At 37.9% G+C, this 26,160-nt stretch overlaps 1 protein-coding gene across 7 annotated transcripts in view; it reads right to left on the reverse strand.

The window, feature by feature from the left end:
• Positions 1-1,046: 1,046 nt before the first annotated feature.
• Positions 1,047-26,160, reverse strand: part of MAGI3 (membrane associated guanylate kinase, WW and PDZ domain containing 3) — a 254,560-nt gene continuing 229,446 nt past the window's right edge. For 6 of the 7 annotated variants that reach the window (XM_082457811.1, XM_082457814.1, XM_082457813.1 and 3 more), the window contains 5 exons: positions 16,944-17,046; positions 16,035-16,161; positions 14,935-15,078; positions 9,040-9,178; positions 1,047-7,510 (listed from right to left, as the gene is read on the reverse strand). In XM_082457811.1, coding sequence (XP_082313937.1) covers positions 6,414-7,510; positions 9,040-9,178; positions 14,935-15,078; positions 16,035-16,161; positions 16,944-17,046 — 1,610 coding nt within the window. In that variant the 3' untranslated portion in view covers positions 1,047-6,413. Of the gene's footprint in view, positions 7,511-8,138; positions 8,230-9,039; positions 9,179-14,934; positions 15,079-16,034; positions 16,162-16,943; positions 17,047-26,160 lie in introns of all 7 variants that reach the window. The other variant, XM_082457816.1, reaches the window with a different exon arrangement.

Genomic DNA, 26,160 nt, shown 5'->3' on the forward strand with positions numbered 1-26,160 from the left:
TTCTGTACATTGTCCCAGTCTTCTGTCTTTAGTTTCTATTAAAGACAGAAGACTGGGACAACTATTTCTATTGCTGTGCCTCAAGTTCACTGACCTATTCTTCTGCACTAATTTGCTGTTAATCCTACCCAATGTATTTTGTCTACAGAATTTTGATATTGCTTTTTCCTTTTTTTGTATCCTCATGTCTCTCTTTAACATGCCGTTTCTTTTCTCTATCTTGTTTTCATAATATTTATAATAGAAATAGTAAATAAGAACATTGTAACAGCTATCATCTGTGTTATTTTGGGGTTTGTTTTTATTGATTTATTTTTCTCCTCGTTTCGGGTCATATTTTCCTGCTTCTTTACATGCCTAGTAATTTCTTAATGGATGTGAATTTTTACATTGTTGGGTGTTGGGTTTTCATGTGTGTGTATTCTTTTAAATATTCTTGAGCTTTGTTTTAGAATGCAGTTATGATACTTGAAAACAGTTTGATCATTTCAAGGCTTGCTTTTAAGCTTTGTCAGGTGGGCCAGAGCAGCGTTTACTCTGGTGCTACTTTTCTCCACAACTGAAGCAAAATCCTCCTGAGTACTCTACCTGATACCCTGTTCATGATGAGGTTTTTCCAGTTTGACTGTAGGAACATGAACCCTTCCCAGCTCAAGAATTTTTGGCCTGCTTCTTTTTGGTGGTTCTTTTTTCCCTGTTGGGTATTTCCTTGTGCTGATCAATACTCACCTGAAAACTTGAAAGGAAACCTCTGCACATTTTTGGAGCTCTCTCCTCTCTGTGGAGCTGTCCTCTTCTCTCTATGCAGCTGTCTCCTCTCTGGTACTCTGCCTGCCAATTCTAGCTGTCCTGGCCTCCCCAAATTCTTAACTCTCACCTCCTCAACTCAGCAAGGCTGCTTGGTTCACTTTGGGTTCCCGCTTCCTATGCCACAGCCTAGAAACTGCCTCTAAGTAATCTGGGCCAATCATGGGGCTCACCTCATTTAATTCCACTGTCTTTTACTGCCTGTTGTCCAACATCTAACACCCATTTTTTCATATATATTTTTCCTTTCTTTTTTTTTTAAGTTGTCTGAGGTGGGAGAGTAAATGTCTTTCCCCCCTTAGTAAATAGAAAAAAGTTTACTCAATTGCTCAAGCCAAAGGCTTAGGGTTTATTCTTGGCTCCTCTCTTTCCCTCCATATCTAATCTACCACCCAGTCACGTTGGTTCTGTGTTTCCACCGCTAACAGACTGAGCCTCCTCTGCGCTCAGCTGGATTACTGTGCTGACCCACTGTTCCCTTCCCATTCTTGCCTCTGCAGTCGGTTCTCCACAGCCACGTGAGTGACCTTAAAAATATGGAGACTATATCATTCCTACTTACATCTTTCCTGGCTTTCCCTATGCTGGCCTCCAAGGCCCTTCATTATCAGGCCTGCTTCCCTTTCCAAATTCCCCTCCTCAGTACCTGACAGCCACACTGGCCTCCCTGTGTTCCTCCGTTATACCAAGTTCTTTCTTATCTCAGACTGTGCCTGGAATATGTTTTCTTAAGTTCTCCCCTGAATGGCTTCTCAGCTATCAATTCCTTAGCAGGACCTTCTCTGAGTTAAAGTTGTTCCCCATCTTATCCTTGTTATCAGTTATATATGGTCCTGTTCATTTCCTTCATGGCACTTATCAGAATCTGATTATCTTATTTATTTTTTGCCTACTTGTTTCTGTCCTTCCCCACTAGAATATAAGTCCCTTAAGGCAGGAATTTTGTTGTTGTTTTTCACTCCTAGGTCCCCAGAATGCAGAAGAGTACCTGACCCCATAATAGGTACGTAATATAAATGCATAGAATAAATGAATAATAGACCTCAAGTAATTTACTGTTAATGTAGTTTTTTTGTTTTTTTGTTTTTTCTTCTGTTAGGATGGAAGAGTTGTACTCTCAGTGCTTCATTTATTCCTGTATAATAATTTCTAGGAGATTGGACTTTTGTTTTGATCTCCCAAAAGGAGTGATACTTTAACATTTACCTGGTACTGAGAAATTAAATAAACCAAGATGTAAAAATAGAACTAGATTAGGCCTTACATACATTTAATTGAAATAATAACCATAGATGGATAAGAAAAATACCTGTTCAGCTACTTTTATAATTTGTACTGGGAAAAATTCTGTCTCCTAAAATCGCTATGGAGGTATGACTTCAAACTTCCTAAATATGTACATTATGCCTCATGTATAATATAAACACTTTGAAAAGCTGAATAACCAAACACTTGCCTAATTGGGGTATGGTTTTCTTAACTTTCAGAGACAAGTAGAAAAGTTCTAAATACCAGGATGTCCTCCAAAGTGTAAGCTTACGGGTCTGTGTTTTTATTTTTGGTTCATTGTATCTAGAGGTAAGTGAACCTGTGAACTGTAAAAATAACCCTCTTTCAAATTAATGAAATTCATTTTCAAAATTTTTTAGTCTACACACTCTATAATGGGCCAAATGGGTCTTACTCCCAAATATAGTGTATGATTTGGAATTATCAAGAAGTAAATTCATTAAACTTAATCTCATCTGTACAGCTGTTGACTAGTTTGGTCATTTAAAGTAATCCTTTGCTTCTTGCAGTTATTAATGCCCATCTTGAATAATGAAGTTTGATTTCCCAAATGTGCAATAATTCCATTCCTTTCCTGCAGCACACTCTGAGCCTATATGCTGTAATAAGGTATTACTCAAGGTAACAAATAGTTGTTGTTTATTAAGGACAAAATAAGCCTCTTGATTTGCTATAAACATTTGCTAATAGTTCTGCTTGACTTTAATGCAAACATTGGAAAATAGACAAATAACCACAGGATTCTTTGGAAAAATATAGGTTCAGGCTAAATTAAAGCACTTGGCTATGTTTTTGTATCTTAATGTGTATGTGAGAAAGGTTCAGAGTTCTTTGGCAGAACTCTACTAAATTCTACTCTTGATAAGCCTTCATACTCCCTTCTTACACTTAAGGCTCTACTTGCATAGAAACTTTGAAAACAGATCCAAGTTAGTGGATATCTTAAACTAATTCAGTCAACTGAAGCAAAGATTATAGAGTTCATGTCATAATTATGGCGTGCTTTAAACCAGTCATTGTATTGCTGATAAACCTTAATAGCATAAGCAGTAAAGAGCTGCCTAAATAAACAAATCTGTTATTGTTTAAAAAGCACAAGTAGTTCTTAGCACTGGAGCATGCCAGGATGATGTAAGAAGTTGCTCTGATATATTCTTCACGCCAGACTGAATCATCACGTTTTGTGACTAAAGTCTGTTTACACCAGTGTTCCTTAGTTCCTGGAGCTCACTCTGGACTAAGCTCGAGCTTAAACACATCTCTGTGGAGGTCGGTAGTTAAGACTGTCACACAGTTTAACTAATTTGAGTACTCCTTGCTTTCTTAAAACCCAATTCTCTTTGAATGTTGGACACATTAAACATGAAGCTCTTCATTAGTTCACTTCGAAAAGCATTTGACTTTTTCTACATGAGAATATCTGACTATTAAAAAAGGAAATAACCGAGGTATGCTCAGGTCGAAATAAAAAGCCACATGCTTTTCTGTGTCCACGACTTCTGAAATAGGAGTTGACTCTGTGCAAATGCTACTTGGCCCCAAAAATTTAATGTACGGGGGTTAGAAGACAATATTATAGGCTCTTACTCACTAATCATATCTCTAGGGAGACAACGTGATAGCATCCCAGAACTTTTTTGCTGTTACGACCAGTAAGAAAATATGTCCACTAAAACAACAACGAAATGATTTTGCTGCCACTCTGCAGGCTTTGCTACAACAAACTCACATCTCCATGGTGGGGCTCGGGGTTTGGAGTTTATTTTCAGTGTGAATTCAGTAATGGCAGGCGGGAATTAATTTTTCAACTCAAGAGGAGTATTCAGTTAACCATGGTCTTGAACTAGGTTTTAGGCATCATTCATACCAAGAATTTCAGTGAAATCAAGTCAAAATACTTCACTCTACAAGTACAACCTAGAGTAAATAAAATGATTTAAAAATAATGTGAAATGCCATAGTCTGATGAAATAGAGTTTGTGACCTTGTGGTAACTGGACTTACACGGCTATGTCCATTAGAAATGTCTGATGACAATTTCCAATAAGACAAGTCCTTTTCTTTCCCTGACAGCGTAAGAAAGGATTTTGGGGGGGGGGGGTAGCAAATTATTTATGCAAAGCTATTTTCCTTACAGTGAAAGGTATTAAGTAGGTATAATGATATTCAACTCAAACTAATTTTGAGCTTTACATATAGATAAAAATGTATAGCTATACAGGTAAAGTCATCATTGTAAGAGTCTTTCTGATTGTAGGACTTTGACTATTTGTTACTTGTAGGGATAAAAATCTATTTGAGGACTCACATCATGAGAATTAGCTCCACGAACAGAAAAAGCAACACTACACAAACCTGACGACAGTAAAAGAAATGCAGGCCATGAACTGATTTTTTTTCTTTTTTTTTTTAATATCTATATAAAAAATAACGAGCGATTTACAGGTCTCTTTCTCTAATCAGAACCTCAAGTGTATATATAAAGGTACTGTACAATATATAAACATTTACAACCAGTACATCCATATTTTGCTTGGCATTCCAAGGCCACATTGCTAAGTCAGTAGAGAATCAGTACAGTGACAGGTTACTTAGAAAGGAAAGAGCCACATCAGACTGACAACAGATGACATCAAAGTTATGTCGCAGTTAACAATAAAAATTGGATTTTTATCACTAATTGTGGACTATAGGGAAAATAAATCATTTCTGTGATACTAAATTCTTAGCATTTATCAAGCCTTCTAATTCTTCTCTATTCAAGTAGTTACAATAGGTGGGTAAATATAGTTCTGGATGAAAAGGGGATTTCAGAAATCTCACTCTGGGAAGCATGTCTGATCTACAGGGGCTGATTTAGTTGTTATATTAAAGAATTTCACAGTCAGACTCTGAGAGGGAAGGACCTGGACATGATGTGTTTCACAATAACAAGATGAACCCAGGGTGACAGAACAAGTGTGTTCAAATACTCCAGAAAATGGTTTTATTCTGAGAATGTTCCTTTATTTATAGATGCTACTGAATGCTGCTTCCGGGGGCTGAGAAACCCGGATCTATTTTATGGAGCTAAAAACTGTCTCCACCTTCCAACGAACAAACATCTTTAATTAGACTTTAAAAAAGAATTCTGAAAATCTGTACAAGCTAAGCAGATGTTTACTCTCCCTTTCTTGTTTGTAAATAAGTTAATGTAGCTAGATATTAAAATTAAATAAGATCTAGCAAGGACTGTCTACCACGTTTGTTCTCACTTGCTTGTGAGCCGGTCTCACACAGGTTCTGCTTCTCAACATTCGAACTTGTATAGCTGCTGCCAGATGAGTTGGTACCTCCTCTGGCAATGGACCGTGAAACTGGTTTCATGATTAAGTCCCTCTTCAAATATGTATTATGTATTAATGACTAATGACTTAGTAGTTGGTTCAACCAAAATATCCAGAAATAGAAATTTGGTAGTTTTTCTTCAAATAGCAATAAGCAATATTTCCACATGCTTCTTTGTGGTTTCATAATAAAATAAATGAAATAAAAGGGTGATCTGAGATGCTATAACACATTAGGGTTGGATAACACAGCAGGAGGTGAGCTCTTAATCGACTGAAGTGCTTTCTCATTTGAACATTCATTTGTAAATAACATCTTTAACAGTTATTTGAAATACCTTATCCGGCCGAATTAAAATAAACAGCCATAAGAAAGTCAATATTTGACTGCATTTTTTTTTTTCTTTCCAGTAGTGATGTTTGGGAGTTTTATTTTTAAACGGGGACCATCAGTAAGCTGTTAGGAGAGGCAACTGCCATCTTTAATGATGAGTTAACAATCTCTTCTTCTGCAAGGGCTCAGATATTTCTCTCTGTAAACATGCAACATGCTATTGAGAATATCAACTTCCAAGCCAAACCTAGTTTTTTCATTACTGTGGAAATATCTGAGTGAGAAGGATAAAATAGACGTGATACAGTAGATAACTTGGCACAAAGATAAAGTGAGTTGTGACCACGTTGTGAATATCAACATGTCATTTGTTCAGACACTCATGAAGACGAGCTGGGCGGCCTGAGCCGGGCGTGTCCGATGAGGGCGTGGATGCGGCTCCTTCCTGAGCGCAAGGCGTGCAGACAGCCAGGGGCACAGTGGGTTCTTAGCAATTCTGCAGGCCCTTCATGCAGCCTAGGTAACTTGATGCTCAAATTAAAATGTACTTATGTGTGTTTCAGAATTCCTGAAAAAATGATTTTGGGGGGGGAGGGGAACACTGCTTTTTAGTAGGAAAAGATTACAACTTGTTTTTCTTTGTTTTATACTAAAGGTCACAGTCGCTTCTCGGCCACCCCAGTAGTGCCTGTGGCTCTACTTGCACTTGGCACCTTCCAAGGCCCTGGAGTTATTGGTGTTTTCTTAGCTGGAGAACCGCTTTCAGGTTTGAACCCTCCGCTCTCTTTGTTTTTGTCAGCTGCCTCTAGTTCTTTTCTTTTGTGATCTTCTATTTTGTTTAAAACCATTCTTTCTTCAGGTTCCTGCTTTGGCTTCTTTTCTGATATTTTGACATTTTCTCCTGTTTTATCTTTACTAGAACTTGTTTCTACTAAGGTTGCTTTCTTTCCTTTTTCATTTTCCGATATAGCTCTACTAGTAGTGTTATTTGTCTTTTTGGACGGAAGAGACTTTTCATCCATTCTCTTGCTGTTTTTCTCTGGAGCCCTGGTTCTGTTTTTTCCAGGCTGACTGTGATTTGTATCTTTCCTGACAACACCTGACCTTTCTTTCCCGTCTGACATCTGCTCGGCGTCGTTGCTCGCATGGCCCCCTACTCTTTGGTTCGCACTTGATTGGTCTTTGCTTCCTTCAGTTTTTTGCTGCTTCTTTGGGCTTGAAGACTGTCCTCTGCTTTTTCTGCAATGATCTTGTCCAGAAGCTGCCCTGGTGCTGATCTGACTACTTTTATTCTCTCCTTTCCTGGGGCTGAGTGATCGATCTCTGGGTCTTCTTTTGGGGTCATTTTTTAGAGGACTGGGAATCTTTTCTAAATGTTCCTCTGAATATCGACTGGCTGACTTTTTGGGACTAGCAGATCTGCCTCTTGGTGTGATACCATTTTCTACTTTCAAGAGATTTTTCTTATCACTGTGCCCATGACTGTTGGGTGGATCCCTTTTATTCACATTTTTATGGAGAAGAGACTGATGTTTTATATCAGACTGATTTTCATTTAAAGTGCTTTTCTTTTCAGGCACAATGTCCTTTAATTCTTCTGCCTTTTCACATATCTGAACTCTCATCAAAGATTCTTCAATTACTGGCACACGAGACTCTTCAAATATGGAAGCAGAATGTGAAGATGGGTGAAATGGTGACTGTTCATCATAAATCACATTGGAAGATGAAGGGTTATTAATATTCCAATCACCTAAAAAAAGTGATTTGAGTAGAACATTATTAAATTTTAGAATTATAAATAGGAACAATTAAGTTTTGAATTTTTTGATAGCCATTTGAATTTTACTGACTGCTTAAACAAACAGCCTGAGTATTTTATAAATAAAGTTCATGTATGTTTAGATCTCTCTCTATAAAGGCAGATGTATACAGACAGCTATACTTGTACCTGAAGGGTAGGTTGTTTTATATATACAAAATAATAGTATTCATTTTTCCAATTACTTTTGTATAATAGGTACGATAATATATGATGTGTAAATTCTTTATAAGTAGCAAAAGCCCAATAAAAATCTTAAAAGAAATAAATAATAAAATTGGACCAAATTACCTGGTCCAAGCAGCTTACTAATTTAGCTATTATTGATGGATATAGCTTAAGGATTTGCCAAAATCACTAATAAAGGAGACCAAACTGTGGTAACCAGAATGGAGTTCATGGGCATTTGTAAATAATTTTCTTGCTTTAAGCTGTCAAATTTAATGTCAAAAGGAAACTGAAAAGTGCAGAAGATAGAAGTAGATGTATTTAATAGCATCATTTTTAATTAAAAAGAAAAAAAAAAGAAGGAAGTGATTTACAAGACATGCAAATTTACCAAATCTTTTTAAGGAAAGACCAAGAAAAGCCCTGAAAGCCTTAATGTTGCTCAGGTTTCACGTAGGAGCACAGACCGGAAGGAGCCAAACCTGAAGAAGGAAGAGAAAAAGCCTAGGACTGTGTAAAAAAACACCACAGCGCAGTTAGCAAAGATGTCACCGGGGACGTATGGTTTACAAGCAGATGGTGGAAGGTAATACAGTCAGAGAATTACAGGCTGGAAGGGGACTGTAGGAGGTCATGTCTATACTTATCCCTCAAAAGCTCTATGGGGGGAAGGGAGGAAACTGGAACGGACAAGGACTAAATGGTGTGGTATTGTACTTCTAGACTCGTGCGCTCAGTTGATAAACAGTGATTTTCAAATACTGGGATATTTCAAAAACATACAGTGAAACCAAGGAAGTTTAAGATCAGTGCAGGACTACAGAAATGGTCCCAAGTGCAACTCCTTGTCTCCAGGTAGAGCTAAAGTAACTTGTTTTTGACAAATGACCAGAAAAGCCTAAAGTTCTTTTGCTTCTCATTGAGAGAGAAACTCATCTTACTATAAGGAAAAAAATAACATTTGAAGAGATTTCAAATGCTTTTCATGACATTAAAATCGTTTGCCTCTAATGTTCTTGTGTTTTATAGGCACTTTTCTCTGCAAAAGCAATTATGTTTTCTGTTGAAACTAGCTTAACATATATATTCTAGTCTAACAAAAGTTCTGTATGAAGTCACTTATTTTGTAATATTATTATTTATAGTAACTAACTTTAGATGGTTCTGGTGGTTACCTCTGAATTAGCTAGTAAAATATCTGTCCCCCTCCAAATAGATATTCCTTTTCCTTCTGCTGCCCCCTCCCTAACACATTCTCAGCTTTTCAGCTACAGGTGAGTTACTTAACTTACCATGGTCAGGTATCAAGCCAGTTCCTGGCCTCAAAAGAAGAAGAACTTTATTTCCACCGGCCTGAATGAGCTCAATTGCTCGAGTATGTGTGATGCCTTGTGTAGGTTCTCCATTGATCTCAACAATCTGGTCCCCAACCTAGACAGGGAACATTCACAGAAACAACATGAAAGTACACATCCTCCTTCAGTTCTGTTCTGTCAGTCATCCCTAGAGCCACCCAACTCTGCTGAATGACTCTCTTTGTAAAATATTTAACTTGTGCACAGGGCTGTTATGCTAGAGTTGATGAGGAGTAGACAGGTGGTAGCAATAGGAAGAGATGATGTCCAGTTTTATTTACGCTATAAAAGTTTATATGACTAGTAAGCAGGATCTGGGCATCTTGAAGTCAAGAATCAAATTCTAAGTTTTCAACCAAAGGTTAAGTGGTGGGAGAGGTGAAGGCTCTATGACCCACATGATACCACAGAGCTACCGCTGATTAATCCACCTGTGAAGGGTACTTTCCGACTTGAGCTGAATATCCTAAATCCTAGGCAGGTGGCTCCTCATCTTTGAAGCCTGTCCTGGCCTCCAGGGAGAACTGCCTACTCCTTCCTTTGTGTTGCCGCTACGCCCTGTACATATATGAGGCATTACCTAAATGAAATATTTATAGACTAAAACTCTAAGAAAATTCAGCTTGGAGAAATTCATACTAATATGAATACTTATTTAAAACCAATAGCTGGCTTACACTAAATGACTCTAGTGTGTAGTGATTTCCCTAGAAAACAAACAAAAACTAGGGATCAGAATAAAATGCCTCAGTACCATTGCTATTTACTAGAAATGTTGTCTGTAGTTATTTGAAAAGAAAAAGGAAACATGTGAATGAGTGAAGTATAACTTCTGCAAAGGACCTGGTTAAAGATAATGATGGTAATGATTTTAAAATATATCCAGATTTTAAACAACATTTCGAGGTGACAAACAACTAAAGGGTATTGGCTTCAAAACAGAAAAACTGAACAATGGACAATTACTGAAATTCCAAAAAGCAATTCAAATATTTGCAGAGCTTACTAAAACAATGCAAAAATAACAGAAGAGGACGCAGTAATTATTTAACAGAGGTGGGTAGGATTGCTCTGTATCCACAGCTGCAGCAGAGCACAGTGGCTTGGGAGCTGGGCTTTGGAGTCATAAGGTCTGTGGTTCACTCCTGGCTCAACCTCGTCCTAGCAGAGTGGTCTCATCTCTGTTAAGTGGGGATAACATTAGTACCTACCTACCTCCTGGGGTTGTTGGGAGGAATTAATGAGCTAAAAACAGGATTATACACCAAGCACAAATAAATGTTAATTTTCAAATTATCTATTTTCTGGTTTTCCGAGAAAAGATTTAAAGCATAGCAGGATGAGGGACTTCCCTGGTGGCATAGTGGTTAAGAATCTGCCTGCCAGTGAAGGGGACACGGGTTTGATCGCTGGTCCGGCCGGGATGATCCCACGTGTTGCAGAGCAACTAAGCCTGTGCCACAACTACTGAGCCTGCACTCTAGAGCCCGTGAGCCACAACTACTGAAGCCCGTGCACCTAGAGCCCGTGCTCCACAACAAGAGAAGCCACCGCAATGAGAAACCTGCGCACCGCAACGAAGAGTAGCCCCCACTCGCCACAACTAGTGAAAGCCCAAGTGCAGCAACAAAGACCCAAGCAGCCAAAAAAAAACACAAAAACAGTGTAGCAGGATGAAGATTTAACTATAGACTGCATCCCGTTCTATACAATGCAAAAAATTTTTCAAGTAAACTAAGAAAATAGAACAAGTTTTATTGCATATTTATGGGAAAAAAAAATAAGAGTGAAGAAATGGAGGATATCACAAAATAGATGGATTTAACACATAAAGTGGGAAAAAAATCTAAAAAAACCCCCCAAATAAGATGATAATAAACATAATAGGATGGAGAAAAAGTAATAAACATAATTCATTAAAAAACCCTTATATCCAGAATAGGTATGTAAGTGAAACAAAAGTTGGTACCCAGATTTCCTTTAATAAGTGATTATAGAAAAATCATTTTCATGAGGAAACACAGATGACAAATTAGCACCAGATATAAAACCCTCTGATAATTAGAGAAGTGAAAATTAAAATAGATACTACTTGGAGCATGCTTTGGGTACACCTTGTAAAAACGTGATTGAGGTTATAATTCATTTCAATTATATTCTTTGGCTTAAATTCTCTGTCCAAACCTGCATATTTCTTATTCTTTCAGCACAACAAATAAACTGCAAAAAACTTGTAATTGAACAGATCTGCCACCAGGTGTCATCTTTGTTTAAATTAAAAACTAAATTGGGGTGAAGGAGAGGAAAGCCATGGCTTTAAGATTTATGGTAGAGAGGCCCTCAAAAGGGGAAAAAGTTCTAAACTGGACTACACAAAGCTTAAGATAAAAAATCACACCTTTGAGAGGGAAATGTAAACATTCTTTTAAAAGTTTGTTACTTTAAAAAATTTAAGTCTGATAAAAATACAAAAAATGGGGAATATATCTTTTGATAAGAATAAAGATTCTAGGTCAGGTGTTTGTATTATTGAAAAATAGAATTGTGGGGGACAGAGGAGAGGAGAGAGGAGAGACGAAAGAAATGAAAGGGGAAGAAAAAAATGAGAATAGGAGAACCAAAAGAGGGAAAGTAGGAAGAAGGATAGAGAAAAATTGTGTTCATTTTTTAAAAAGTCACTTTTTTAAGGCAGTCTTGCAGTTTTTGAAACAACATCCACTAAAATGTATTAAAATGACTAAACAATATTTCTAACACATTGCTTACATTATCTCACAACCTGTTAAGACCCTTTATGCCTCCCAAAGGAATTGAGTCCAAACGACATAATCATGGCCTGATGTGAAAGCACACAGACCAGGCTGAGAGACAACGGACCTGGGTCCCTCTGTGGCTGTGACTTAGTCTCCCTGAGCCTCAGTTTTAATCTGCAAGTAGGGATAATGCCACCTACCTCACAGAGTTTTTGTGACACTAAAACTAATACAAGTGAAAACATGTGGTCTGGAAGACAGCAGACTCTTAATAGTTTCTAAATCTGATTCTGTTCTTTGTCAAATATTTCAGTCTGACACTATTCCCTAATATGGACTTCTTCCATTTAGCTGATTTCTCATTCCCTTAATCCAGAACCTTTTTCCTTCCTCTCTAAATCTTAACAGGATTTAGGGACCAGCTGAAGACTCACTAAATGTACAGATCCTCTCAACACCTTTCCATCTATATTAAAAGTTAACATCTTGTTTTAGTGAATTATACTATTACACTGCTTATTCCTTCATATAGCCCAAGTCCTGTCTACCCAGTAATAAGTTCTGGGAGTTAATCTTAAATATTAAAAAAAAAAAATTAATTCTCTCATTATCTAGAAATATTAACCATGCATTCTATTCTTTCAACAAATATCTATGGAGCATCTACTATCAGTATTCAAGGCACTACCTCAGGTGCTGAAGATACTGGAATAATAGGTACAGGACACAAAGTACAGTGTCAGCTTAACAGAAAAGACACGGGAGAAGAGGAGAGAGGCAAGAGGGGAAGGCAGGGTGGGCGCTCAGGTGGCGCCATGCACGAGTGTCAGCTGGAGAGAAATGCTCATCTTCTGGGACAGTGGCCACCTGAGTAAGTTGTCATTTACAGCAAAGCTCCCATGATCCCTACACCAAGTCAAGATTTTGATAATTTAGTAGCCAGAAAAATAATTCTCTGAAAAGCTGATTTATTAAGAGTTTAGAACAAACCTGGGCATAGCAGTAATAGCTTATTTGCTTTTGCTTTCAAATTTCAGAGTTTCTTTTTTATATTAAAGCTGATTTAATCCCATAATTCTAAAGTTTCTGCTCATTATTAAGAATAACATGTTTTAGAAATAGAATCCTTTAAGGCCTCTTTGTTTGCCTTTTATTTGGTGCGATTAGTGTATCTGAGGGTTATATTTGAAACCAACATTTCAATTATATCCTAGTTTTTGGTTTAACTGGAGTTTTGTGATACAATATACAATGGGAGATTTTTTTTAAACTCCAGATTTAAATGACTTAGAGATTTTTTTTTAAAAAGGCGGGGGGTGGAGGAGAAAAAGGACCAAGAAAACCAGAAATAAGTATGCCATCCCCATAAACAGTGCCTCAAGCTGCTCTTACTAAAACTTTTAGAAGTTTACTTGGGCCATGTATTTTACGTGTATTATAGCTCTGTGTTTTGTGCAGGGTCAGAGTAGTGACCCAACTATGCACAGCTACAAGGTGGCAGAACCAGAGTTCGATCCTTGTCCTGTCTGATTTCCAAACCCATGTTCTTCTCCCCACTTTATGAAACTGTCCCTACAAGAAAGTGAAGTGTGGCGAGAGCAGACAGCTCAGCTTCAGCACACGAATGGACTTCGGCCATCAGCCCCTCTCCCTGCCATCGACACCCTCCAGCTCTGCTTCTGCTGCTCTGCGTTCGCACCCTCCCCATTTTCTCTACTCTCTATGGTCCACTAATGACAGGCGTTATCCAGAGTCCCGCCCCTGGCCCACAGTTCTCTAAATCTTCTCCTTTAGTGAACTCATCCCCAGCAAAGGCATCAGTTATCACTTCTGTCTGGGTAATGTCACAACCTGGGACTCTACCTCTTGTCCTAACTGCCTGCTAAATATTTACACCTGCTCAACCAGCTGGTCCTTCAACATGACTACAACTTAGTACATCATCAGTCTTTGCCATATCCTTTCTCCCACTGGCCTCCCTCACGTTTTTTTCATAGTACTGTACAAAAGTCTGGTCCTTTAGAGAAAGGATGGTATCTTGTTTTGGGGTCACTCTTTCTCCCAGCTCATTCAGTATCATGTATAAATCCTTGGGTAAAGCAAACACTCAGTAAATGTTTATGAAATGAGTAATGGGAGTGGAGTAGTGATGTACATAATTCAAAACTGCAAAATCACCCAGAAGACGTTTCTAATCATTGTTAGAATATACCGTCTAATAATTTGCCAGGGTCATTTGCCTTTCCAATTAGTTTACTTAGTTAAATGTAAAAGAGAAAAAAAAAAAGGAGAAGAAGAAAAAGAAAAATTTCTCTTTCCCTGATGCCTTTTGGTAGCAGAGGGAGGAAGTCCAAAGTTCTCTTGAACAGTAAGGGGAAGGCTGTCCGGATTTTATAATTTTTAGCATATAAAATTTTTAGCATAGAATTGAATACCAGTAAATTAACTATTTTTTTAAAAATTGAGGCCAGCAAATGTCTTCTATATAAGAATCCTCTAAGTAACATCTAGAGAAGGAAGGAAAATATCTTTTGCAGATCCATAAACCATCTGGCCCCAATGCCATGTACACAGCTATAGTGTTTCAGAGCTGAGAACACCTAGGCAGGAAACACTGCTGACGTGATTCCTAGTCCTGCAAATGATAATAAAGGTTGGGAGAGTCATGCTTTTCGACCTCTGGTTCCCTCTAGAAGTAGCTAAGAGGGGAAAAAAAATCCTGGGATTATTGTTTCTTGGAAGAAGTCGATGATTCTGTTTCATCCTGGCTTTCCCAAGACTTTTAATAAGATGAAAGTATATTTTATTTATTAATCTATTTGAATGTTGACTACATAAGTAAAATTGATTTTTTTCTTACTGACCAAAGTCAAGCCAGCGCAAGCAGCCTAACTGCAATACAGTATAGCACCCTGCAAAGAGGAAATGAAATCATGACAAGCATCTGCCTTTCAGGTTTTAGTGATGGAAAATCTTGCTTCATAGATTCAGGAGGTTTCTGCATTCCCTTTAATCAACTATTTTCAGAAGTTTCCAGTCCGGAGCCAGAACCAAAGGTTGCAGACAGAAGCCAACTCACGTGAATTCTGCCGTCTTTGATGGCAGGACCATCCTCAGCGAGACGCAGGATGAACAGCCCCATGTTGTATTCCTTCCCACCCCTGAGGCTGAATCCAAAGCCCCGGGGGCCTCGCTCCAGCTCCACTGGGTAACAACCAAGGCTCTAGAGAGAGAAGTGTAAGAAAAACAAGCTTACATGGACTGCTTTATTTAAAGTGTGAAGAAAGACTCCTTTTATGGCCGGAAGAAATGATTTATACTCTCAATACGCACTTTAAAAAAAAAATTGAAGTACAGTTAATTTACGATGTTGTGTTAGTTTCAAGTGCACAACAAAGTGATTCAGTTACACATGTACATATATCTATTCTTTTTCAGATTCTTTTCCATTATAGTTTATTACAAGATATTGAGTATAGTTCTGTGCTCTACAGTAGGTCCCTGTTGTTTACCTATTTTATATATAGTAGGGTGTATATGTTATCTCAAACTCCGAATTTATCCCCCGTTCCCGCCCCCCCATCCCCTTTCGTAACCTTAGTGTCTTCTATATCTGTGGGTCTATTTTTGTTTTGTAAATAAGTTCATTTGTATCATTTTTTTGGGATTTCACATATAAGTGCTATCCTATGATATCAATATGCATTTCTATATCATAAGGAAGGAATGTACATTTTGGTTGAAGGGCTACTTAATTTCTATAAATGCAGCCTAAATTAATTTGAAGATTACATGTCTTCTCTACTAGTTGGTCAATATGCAACAGAACAATCAGAGAACAGAATTTTGAACAGTGCTTCCTTTAAGCAGATTTTGACTAATTTTCCTGAAAAAAGAAAAAAAAAACCCACCCCAAATCCTTCTTTAACTAAAACACTGCTATTTCTAGGTACTCAACTAAGGGTTAAAATTTCTCCAATAGAGGATAAACTTCTTTTTCACTCTTTACGTCATCTCGTGGACACTAAGAGAATGCCAAACACAGAGTAGGTCCTTAAGAATGATCAATTTTGGGAACAAATTTATCTGAACTGATTTGCAATTAAAATTCATCAGTGTCAGTGATTCAGCAACTGAAAAGAACAGTCTGCATGGGGCGGGGGGGGAAATCTCTGTTACCTGATTGTGCCGACTGCCTATGACTGAAATCATTGCAGTGTCCGGCTGTGCAAGGTGCTTGTGGTCAGACCACGAGTGTCTGTAAGAAGTGGAGACGTCTTTTCCAATTTCACCTTCTGTGACACTTCTACAGGAAAGAGAAATCAAGTCACTCTGTGAACTAAGAATATGAAAAACAGCCTAAAAGTAAAAGCAGATCAATTTCTTTTCCTTTAAAAGCTGAATTTTGCCATTCTCCCTCTGACAAACTGCTATTAAGACAAGCTGCATCTAGAAGCAGAGAGATGCCAGGCAGAAACTAGCCATTAACTCCAGCATGGCTTAAAGCCTGTCAACACCCCCCGGCTGTTTTTTTGTTTTGTTTTTGTTTTTTTGTTCTAAGGGTGTCTCAGCACAGTTTACATCAAGGAAAACTGCACTCAAGTCACTGAACCAGAGGGCAGATAAGCTGACCTTGTTACAGTGAAAAATGGCTCTCCCGCAGTACCAATGCCTGTGAAAATGCTGAATTTTTGTTAATTTCGTTTTTGTTTCATGACTAATATTTTCAACGAAAGAGGAAAGAAATATGCACAGATACTGCTCGGGTAGTCTGAGAAGACGGTAATTGATGTGGGTCTGGGGCTTCCCTACCAAAACCGTGGGGACCTAGAGCAGCAGAGTAGGTGCTACTGTCACTTCTTTCTAATCCCCACCTGTCAGCATGATTGGATGGTTACGCTGCACCCTGCGCTGGGGCTGGGAAGAGGGGGAGGAAGGGACAGAGGGCCTGGAGGCAGTAGAAGTCTCATCTTGACCTAACCGGCTGGCTTCTGCATAATTGTGTGGAGATGAGTGGGGGTGGGTGGGTGATGAAAAGTGGGGAGATGAGCAGAGGTAAAAACCAAAACCTGAGGAGAGCAGCCCCACCTGTCCCCAGGTATGTGGTTGGCCTGTGACTGTCCCACGGGCCTGTGCTGCAGGGCTGGGCTTTGCCTGGCGGAGTTCGTTCCTGATGGTGGACCAAGATGATCTGTTCAAAGGCGAGAACAAGAGAAATAAGAATTTGTACATAAAGATGTGAAAGCGAGACAATAACAAGTGGCTGTCACTTTCCCGACGGTAGTGACTTTACACAAGCAGCACTGCTGTCAGCTGCCTGCGACTGGAACTAACGTCTTTTCCCCTGTGGCTTCTCATTGATGTTTATGTTTGAAGAGAACAGGAATCATTCTTACTGCACGCGCTTTCCCTCTTTCACCTGTTTTGGTCGTCCACACAACATGAAAATCAGAAATGAACACATTCCATACTATTATCTAGAGGACTGAGCTCTGGGAACTACCTTGTAACATATTTATGGGTTTCCAGAGTGTACTGCCCATAACTGGTAAACCACTCTAGATGACAAAGACAGGTCTCAGGAATGCTGGAACACAGAGGCCAGTCTGGAAATTACACACGTATCTTTAACCTGCATCTTTAATGTAGCAGTAGTTATTTCACCTGACTCTAGTATCAAAGAGAAACTTACAAAATCATCCTGAGTGTTGACAAATGTTTATAAAGATTTTACTGATTTTATTTTCTAAGAGCACAGATGTAAGTGAAAAAAGGAACATTTGTTTCAGTATCATCCTCAACAGATCCAGAACTCCTGTTGTTCCTTGAAGGCGGATTTCATAACTAAGCAAAGTAACTGCTTGCATCTAGAACTAGATGCCAATTCATGGGAGATGACAGTTAAAAGACACTCTGGAGGTTGTCAGACTCATATCTATTTTTAAAGCTTAAACTTTTGGACTTCCCTTGTGGTGCAGTGGTTAAGAATCCACCTGCCAATGTAAGGGACACGGGTTCGAGCTCTGGTCCGGGAAGATCCCACATGCCACGGAACAACTAAGACCGTGTGCCACAGCTACTGAGCCTACGCTCTACAACCCGTGAGCCACAACTACTGAGCCCATGTGCCACAACTACTGAGTCACGTGCCACAACTACTGAAGCCCGCATGCCTAGAGCCCGTGCTCCGCAACGAGAAGCCACCGCAATGAGAAGCCCGCGCGCCGCAACTAGAGAAAGCCTGCGCGCAGCAACGAAGACCCAACACAGCCAAAAAAAAAAAAAGCTGAAACTTTCTAATGTTTTATCCTGCCCAAATTTTAAAACATAGGATATTTTAAAATATCAAAGAGAGCATAGATTAATGATTAAGATCATGAACTTTGGAGCAAGACTGATGGGGTTTCAGCCAGATCCCATCATTTACTAGCTATGTGTTCTTGAACAAATTACTTTAATTCTCTGTGCTTCTAATCATCTCATCAATGAAAAGGGAATTACAGCTACCTTGTGGGGTTACTGTATAGATAAACATGCTTAGAACAGTGCCTGGCATATCATATTCACTATATAAATGTTTCTATTAAAATTATCATTATGGTTATCATATCATCAAAATGATTGGGACTATATTTCTTATTTGGGCTATATTTCTCTTAAGGTCTGAAATATTTACCTAACTTAGCAAAAATGCTCCATGTAAGAGGCCATTTTTAGGTTAGAACATGTAGAAACTGATAAAATCTGAATCTCAGATTATAATGAAAACAGAGAAAGACTGATGTGAAAAACAAGGAATATGAATGTTTAGGAAGCAATTTCTATTGAGAAAGCTGGGACTTCAGGGTCACTAAATACATCACTATTTTATGGCTTGGATTAAGTTGTTTCTCTTCAAAGTTCTTGGGACTAAAAACATAGATAAATAATTTATTCTTAGTTAAGAACTTCTTGTAACTGAAAGTAACTGAGAGTACTCTGAAAACACAGGCCAGGGTATAAACAGTGGCAGGATGAGACTAATGATATCTGGCTAAGCTGTGGCAGCCCCTGAGGATTTCTGATGCTCTGACTCTGCCTGCTGGGCTTGTGTGCCTACATGGATTTCAACATGTACCAGATGTAGAGATGGAGGCCCAACCTTTGCAGAACTTATCCAGAGGGTTGTCTTTCCTCTTTAAAATCAAATGATCCAAGAAGGAAGAGTGGTGCATGAACTTTTTTTAATTTTTATTTTTGGTGAGGGGTGACCTGGAAATTTGTTTGTTGCACTTTTATTTACTATTGTGAATTTAATTTTCCTAATTACCTTAACAAATTACTTTTGTTGGCCTCCTTGCTGACCTCCTTGCCACCAATCTCATCTTTATTCCACCTCCCAGGTTCCAGTCCTGGCACATACATTGAAACATGCCACGGCCTTGCTTAGAAACCTACGGCAACTTTCTATTGTTCGGAAGATACTATCCAAACTGTCACCTGGCGCTCCTGGCTTCCCACTTCATCTCCTGTTCAAAATGTCATGTCCTCTGTGAAATCTTACCTGCTCCTTAAGCACACTGTTTTCATAGCGTTTACCACATTGTGTCAGGGCTGGGTGAATACCTGACTCCCCTGCTAGACTGTGAACTCCTTGACTGCAGGAATCGCACTTCATTCATATTCTTGTGCCCATTAGAAATTCCACACTTCATTCATATTCCTGTGCCCATGAGAAATCCCAGAAGTCCTTCCACCTTTGCTCACTGGGTATGTCAACTTCTAGTTACCTGCCTCTAAATGTGAGTGCCCATTATAGAGTTGAATCCTCTTCTGTCATTATAAATTCATGGCTACTATTGAGGGAATGGAAACTGCTGGGAAAAATTACATCTATCAACAAGATGACTGGGAGATACTTGTACCTTTGTATTAGTCCAATTTAGATGCATTTTTTGGCTTCACTAGCTTGGCTAGAGCAATGGGTGTATAACTTCAGAGCAGGACAGTATAAATAAGCTGATCAATTTCAAGTTTTCCTCTATCTTCCCCTAAGGACGAAAGACGTCACAGATAGGCAAAAAGCACCACAAATGGTGCTTACTCTTTCAGTTACATGTTTTTCATTTTCCTCTTCAAGGTTAAATAAACTTTCTATCATGGTATTCTTTTCATTTTTAGTCCTTCAACCCATGCTACATAACTTCTCCAATTCATTTCTGTGTTAAAAGATGTTCTGCTTTTCAAAGTTAAATATTTATTCCATGATGTCAAACAGGCCTATGTTCTCTCTGAATTTTATCTGAAGATTCTTGTAAAGCAATGGGTTAAGTATATCTTTCCCTCAATGAGAATTGAACTTTTGCTGGAGTTTCTGTATGTAACTACTTAAGAGAAAGTGTATTATCAGAGGATAAACACAAAATCCCACAGTTAAACTTTAGCAACAAACATTATAATATATTGGGAATCATCTTTACCAAGAATAAATAAGAATCTCATGAAAGAACTTTCTAAAATTCGATTGAAAAGATGATCTGAATAATTGAAGAGACAGCCATACTCTTAGGTGGGGTGACTTAATATTTAAAGGTATAAATTTTCCCAAAGTTAATATATTTTCAATATATCCCAATAAAAATTGCAGCTGGATTTTTTAGAGTAGCTTAATAATTGGCTCTAAAATTTTACATGGAAAAATTTCATGAATACCTAGTTGATTTGGTGGGGGCTTGGAGAAAGACGTGCCTTAACAGACAGATACTAGAATATACCACAAAGTTACAGACTAAAAACAAAATGTGTGTGTGTGTGTGTATGTGTGAATATATATATGCACACACTCTTAAAAATTATATTTATATATATTAAAATTATATGTATATATACAATAGGTACATATAGATAATAATAGATAAACTAGCAGAATAGAATAAAGAGCTTGGAGATTATTATTTTTTTCTTTTTTCTAACATCTTTATTGGAGTATAATTGCTTTACAATGGTGTGTCAGTTTCTGCTGTATAACAAAGTGAATCAGCTATACATGTACATATATCCCCATATCCCCTCCTTCTTGCGTCTCCCTCCCACCCTCCCTATCCCACCCCTCTAGGTGGTCACAAAGCACCGAGCTGATCTCCCTGTGCTATGCGGCTGCTTCCCACTAGCTATCTGTTTTACATTTGGTAGTGTATATATGTCCATGCCACTCTCTCACTTCGTCCCAGCTTACCCTTCCCCCTCCCTGTGTCCTCAAGTCCATTCTCTACGTCTGTGTCTTTATTCCTGTCCTGCCCCTACATTCTTCAGAACTAGCTTTTTTTTTTTTTTAGATTCCATATATATGTGTTAGCATATGGTATTTGTTTTTCTCTTTCTGACTTACTTCACTCTGTATGACAGACCCTAGGTCCATCCACCTCACTACAAATAACTCAATTTTGTTTCTTTTTATGGCTGAGTAATATTCCATTGTATATATGTGCCACATCTTCTTTATCCATTCATCTGTTCATGGACATTTAGGTTGCTTCCATGTCCTGGCTATTGTAAACAGTGCTGCAATGAACATTGTGGTATGGAGATTCATGTTTAAAGGGGAGGTTAATATACAGAAGAGGTGGCTCCACAAATCAATGAGGAAAAGAAGTACTATCTAATAGATGGTACTAGAAAAACTGGCTCACTGTAAGATAAAAAATAAAACTGGATCCCTCCTAAAACTATATATAAAGGTAGGCTCCAGATGGATTAAAGACCTAAATGCAAAATGCAAAATTAGAAATCTAATAGACGATAATGTAAGAGAAAATTTCTGTGATATGGGGTGGGGAAGGATAACTTATCTTAAATAAAAATTCAAAAGCACAAGCCATAAGGTACTGAATAAAAATTGACTAATTTGGTGACATCTAAATTAAGACTCTGTATAACGAAGGGCACCATAGTCAAAGTTAACATACAGAAGACAAGAAAAGGTATTTATGCTTTCTAAAACTAAATTGGACTAATGCCTATAATTCGCAAGGAATCTCTAAATATCAACAAGAAAAAGACAGCAATCCCACAAGAAAAATGAATAAAGGATATGAAGAGGCAATTTACAAGAAGAAAAAAACTCCCCAAAACAAGCATCCAAATAGACGCTCAAATTCATGGGTAATCAGAGAAATGCAAATTATATACCACTGAAGCAACACTTTCCTTGCTGTACGCTAGCCAACTTGAAAGCTGGATAATGCTGAGTATTGGCGGGGATGTGAAGATAAAGAATCCTCAGTGTTCTGTTGGTGGGAGTGTAGATGGCTGCAGCTATTACAGAGGACAATCTGATAGTACTTGGCCAAAGTAAGCAATTTCTGTGATCAAGCAATTTCACTCCAATAAATTCTCACACTGTTTTATAAGGTACATATATGAAGGTATAGAGGACAGTTTGTGATAATGTGGAGTTGGAGATGGTGTGGCTGTCTATGGGGGAGGAGACAGGTAATACGCGGTAAATATACAGCATGGAAAATGGTCAAGTAGTTAAAAGCAATCGATTGTGTTCACCCAGCAACTCAGATAAATCTTGAAGGCACTTGATGCTATGATACCAAAAGCACAAGCAACCAAAGAAAAGATAGATAAATTAGACAACATCAACATTAAACTTTTGTGCATCAGAGGACAATACCAAAAAAGTGAAAAGACAACCCGCAAAATGGGAGAAAAGACTTGCAAACCATATATCAGATAAGGATCTAAAATCAGAATATAAAGAAGCCTTATAATTCAACAATAAAAAAGACAACCCAATTAAAAGTGAGTAAAGGATTTGAATAGACATTTCTCCAAAGAAGATATGCAAGTGACCAACAGCACATGAAAAGATGCTCAACATCATTAGTCACCAGGGAAATACAAATCAAAACCATGATGAGATACTATTGTATCTCACACTCACTAGAATGGCTTAAAACACACATACACATACACACACACACACACAAAGGAAAATAAATGGTGACGATGTGGAGAAACTGGAAGCCTCATACATTACTGGTGGGAATATATAACAATGCAGCTGCTGTGGAAAACAGTTTGACAGTTCCTCAAAAAGTTAAACATGACATCATATGACTCAACAACTCCACACCTAGGTATACACCCAAGAAAAATGAAAACATACATCTGTACAAAAACTGTATGCCAATGTTCATAGCAGCATTATTCATAATAGAAAAAAAATAGAAACAACCCAAGTGTCTATCAAATAATGATTAAATCAGCAAAATGTATATACACATAATGGGATATTATTCATTAGTCATAAAAAGGACATGCTACACCACAGATGAAACATGAAAACATTTTGCTAAGTGAAAGAAGCCAGACACAAAAGGTCAGATATAATTCCATTTACATGAAATACCTAGCAAATCCATAGAGAAAGAAAGTAGAGTAGTGGTTTCTTATAGGGGTGATAAAATGTTCTGGAATTGGTGGTGACGGTTGCACAACCTTATGAATATACTAAAAACCACTGACTTGTAAACTTTAAAACAATGAAATTTATAGTACATGAGTTATGTCTCAATTAAAAAGAAAAAAGAAGATACAACAACTAAATGCCATGTAAGATCCTGGATTAGATTCTGTAACAATAAAGTGACATTAAAAAAAAGAAAGCATATGGTTCTGAGAAAAAAAACCAGCATAAAATCTATAACACAATACCAGTTATACAACTCAAAAATTAAAGGCAGACACACACAAAAACATGTATTTTAAAAGACATAAATAAAAGGAGGCACATAAAATACACTGGCATAACTGCCAGTGGGAGTAGTGAGAGAAATGAGAGTGGAAAACGGAGACAAGTGAGAATAAACAGATAAATCAACGGAAAACAAAACAAAACGAAAATGATGGCAACACTACCAGAACCATTCTAACATAGCCCTTGGTAGCCTTTGGGAACTTGTGTCCACTCTTAAAAATGCAATGAACAAGACCTGACACAACATCAGGAATCAATTTTTAAAAATCATACCATTTAAAGATTTCTTTACAATAAGCAAGAACAAGCAGGCTGAGTCAGTTTATGCTCTAGACTTGAGAAGGAGCCACCCTGGTGAAGAGGTGGCAGTGCCGTGGGAATGCCAAACAGCAGGGGGAGTCCAAGTCCTGAATGTGTCTGAGAGTTTTATACCACACACGACACTTGACTTGGGAACTTGGCAAAATAAGAACAGATACTGAATCATATCTAGCAAAAGGGGGAAAAGAAGGTGAAGGAAACAAGTTTTCTTTTTCCAGGTAACTGTCTTTTATTGATTTACAGTGAGTGGCTTATGGAGAGGTGGGGAGCAGTATCACATGGGATGGAATGCAGCTCTGAGGTATCGATCTGAATGTGTGATTTCTGAAAACAGCTGTAGAGCTGTAAGTATTCATTTGACTCTTTAGTGCAATTGACAGACTTCAGAGAAGCTTGGACGTCTTACGAACTCCATGAATGGGACAGAAGGGACACTTTCTATTTTACCTGAGAAAAGTAAGAGATTCTGAATGTTCCCACAGTTTAATAAAACTTAGAGTATAGTAAAAATAAGGTGTAATCATTGAAATGTGATTTTACACGTCAAATGTGATTGTATTTTAAGAGGCTGCACATACATATGAAATAACACTTTAAAGCATGGATCTGCTAGGGAGTTTCCCGCCACCCTTCCACTTTTCGTAAACACTGATTGGCATTATATAAGAAATCTTAAGATTGTCCAGAAGACAAGTCCAGAAGTATTTGGGCCAGAATGTCAAAGTTAATTTTTTTTTTTTTGCCGCGCCACGCAGCTTGTGGGATCTTATTTCCCAGACCAGGGATTGAACCCCAGCTCTCGGCAGTGAAAGCTCGGAGTTCTAACCACTGGACTGCCAGGGAATTCCAAAGTTAATTTTTAAACGGAAGAAAAACAACTGAGTAATTTTGGACAACCTCTCGAAAACACCGTCAACAATAAAGGGTAATTTTGAAAAAAAAAATTATACTAATATCATTCAGCAGTAGAAAGACCACTTCTTTCTCTGTCTCAAGACTACTCAAAGTGTGGTCTGTTAGTCAGTCAGCAATAAGATGCATACTGATACTGAGAGTAAAAATTTTTTAATTTTATGATTCGACAGAATAATTTTCATTTTTCATTTAATTTTTATTGAATTTTACAAAAATGCTGGTCTGTGATGAACTGGGAAAAAAACTACTGATGCTTCTATATATGGTTTGAGAAACACTGATGTATACTACTGCTAGTTCCACTACTTCTAGCAGCTTCTATCACTACTGCATGCCAAGCATGGTGGTATAAGTGCACTACATACATCATTCTCAGAACAACCCTGAAATGTCACAACCCTGTGGCACGGAGGCCTGCTTTTCTTTGTGGGTCACAGAACAAATTTAAGGCTAAAAAGCAGGCCAAAGAGATCATGGTAAAGAAACTGAGATAAAGAAATCTTACCAAAATCATATTAAGTAACAATAAGCCTTCATTCAAAAAATTTGATTGAGCACTTACTATGTGGTTAACACTGTTTTAGGCCCTTGGGATTTAGCACCAAACATGACAAAATCTCTAACTTCATGAATCTTATGACTTTACATTCTAGCAGGGGAGACGACAATAAACAAATAAACTCATAGTTCAATAACCTCAGGTAGAGATAAGTACAATGAAGAAAAGTAAAGCTGAAAAACAAAGAGACTCACAGATACAGAAAACAAATTTAGAGTTACCAAAGGGGAAGGGGGATAGGGGAGGGATAAATTAAGAGGTTGGGATTAACATATACACACTACTATATATAAAATAGATAATCAACAAGGACCTATTGTATAGCACAGGGAACTATACTCAATATTTTGTAATAATCTACAAGGGAAAAGAATCTGAAAAGGAATATATATATATACATAACTGAATCACTGTGCTGTACCTGTAAAACTAACATGATTTTGTAAATAAACTATACTTCAATAAACATTTTTTTAATTAATAATTAAATTAAATTAAATTTTAAAAAAAAGTAAAGCTGAGTAAGGGAAGACTGGGTCAGGCAGGGGGAGGGTTATTTTAGATACCATGATTAGTTAGGGAAGGCACAGCAGTTAGGAACACAGATTCTAGAGCCTGTATTCAAATACTTGTTCTGTCACTAGTTTTATGACCACGGGCAAGTTCTCTAACTGCTCTGTGGCTCGTTTCCTCGCCTATAGAATGGAACATTAATAGCGCCGACCTAGGGTTAGTGTGAGGATTAAATGATTTAGCAGATGTAA

Source organism: Balaenoptera physalus (assembly GCF_965194825.1).
Source record: "Balaenoptera physalus genome assembly, chromosome: 1".
NCBI classification, from domain to species: Eukaryota; Metazoa; Chordata; class Mammalia; order Artiodactyla; family Balaenopteridae; genus Balaenoptera; species Balaenoptera physalus.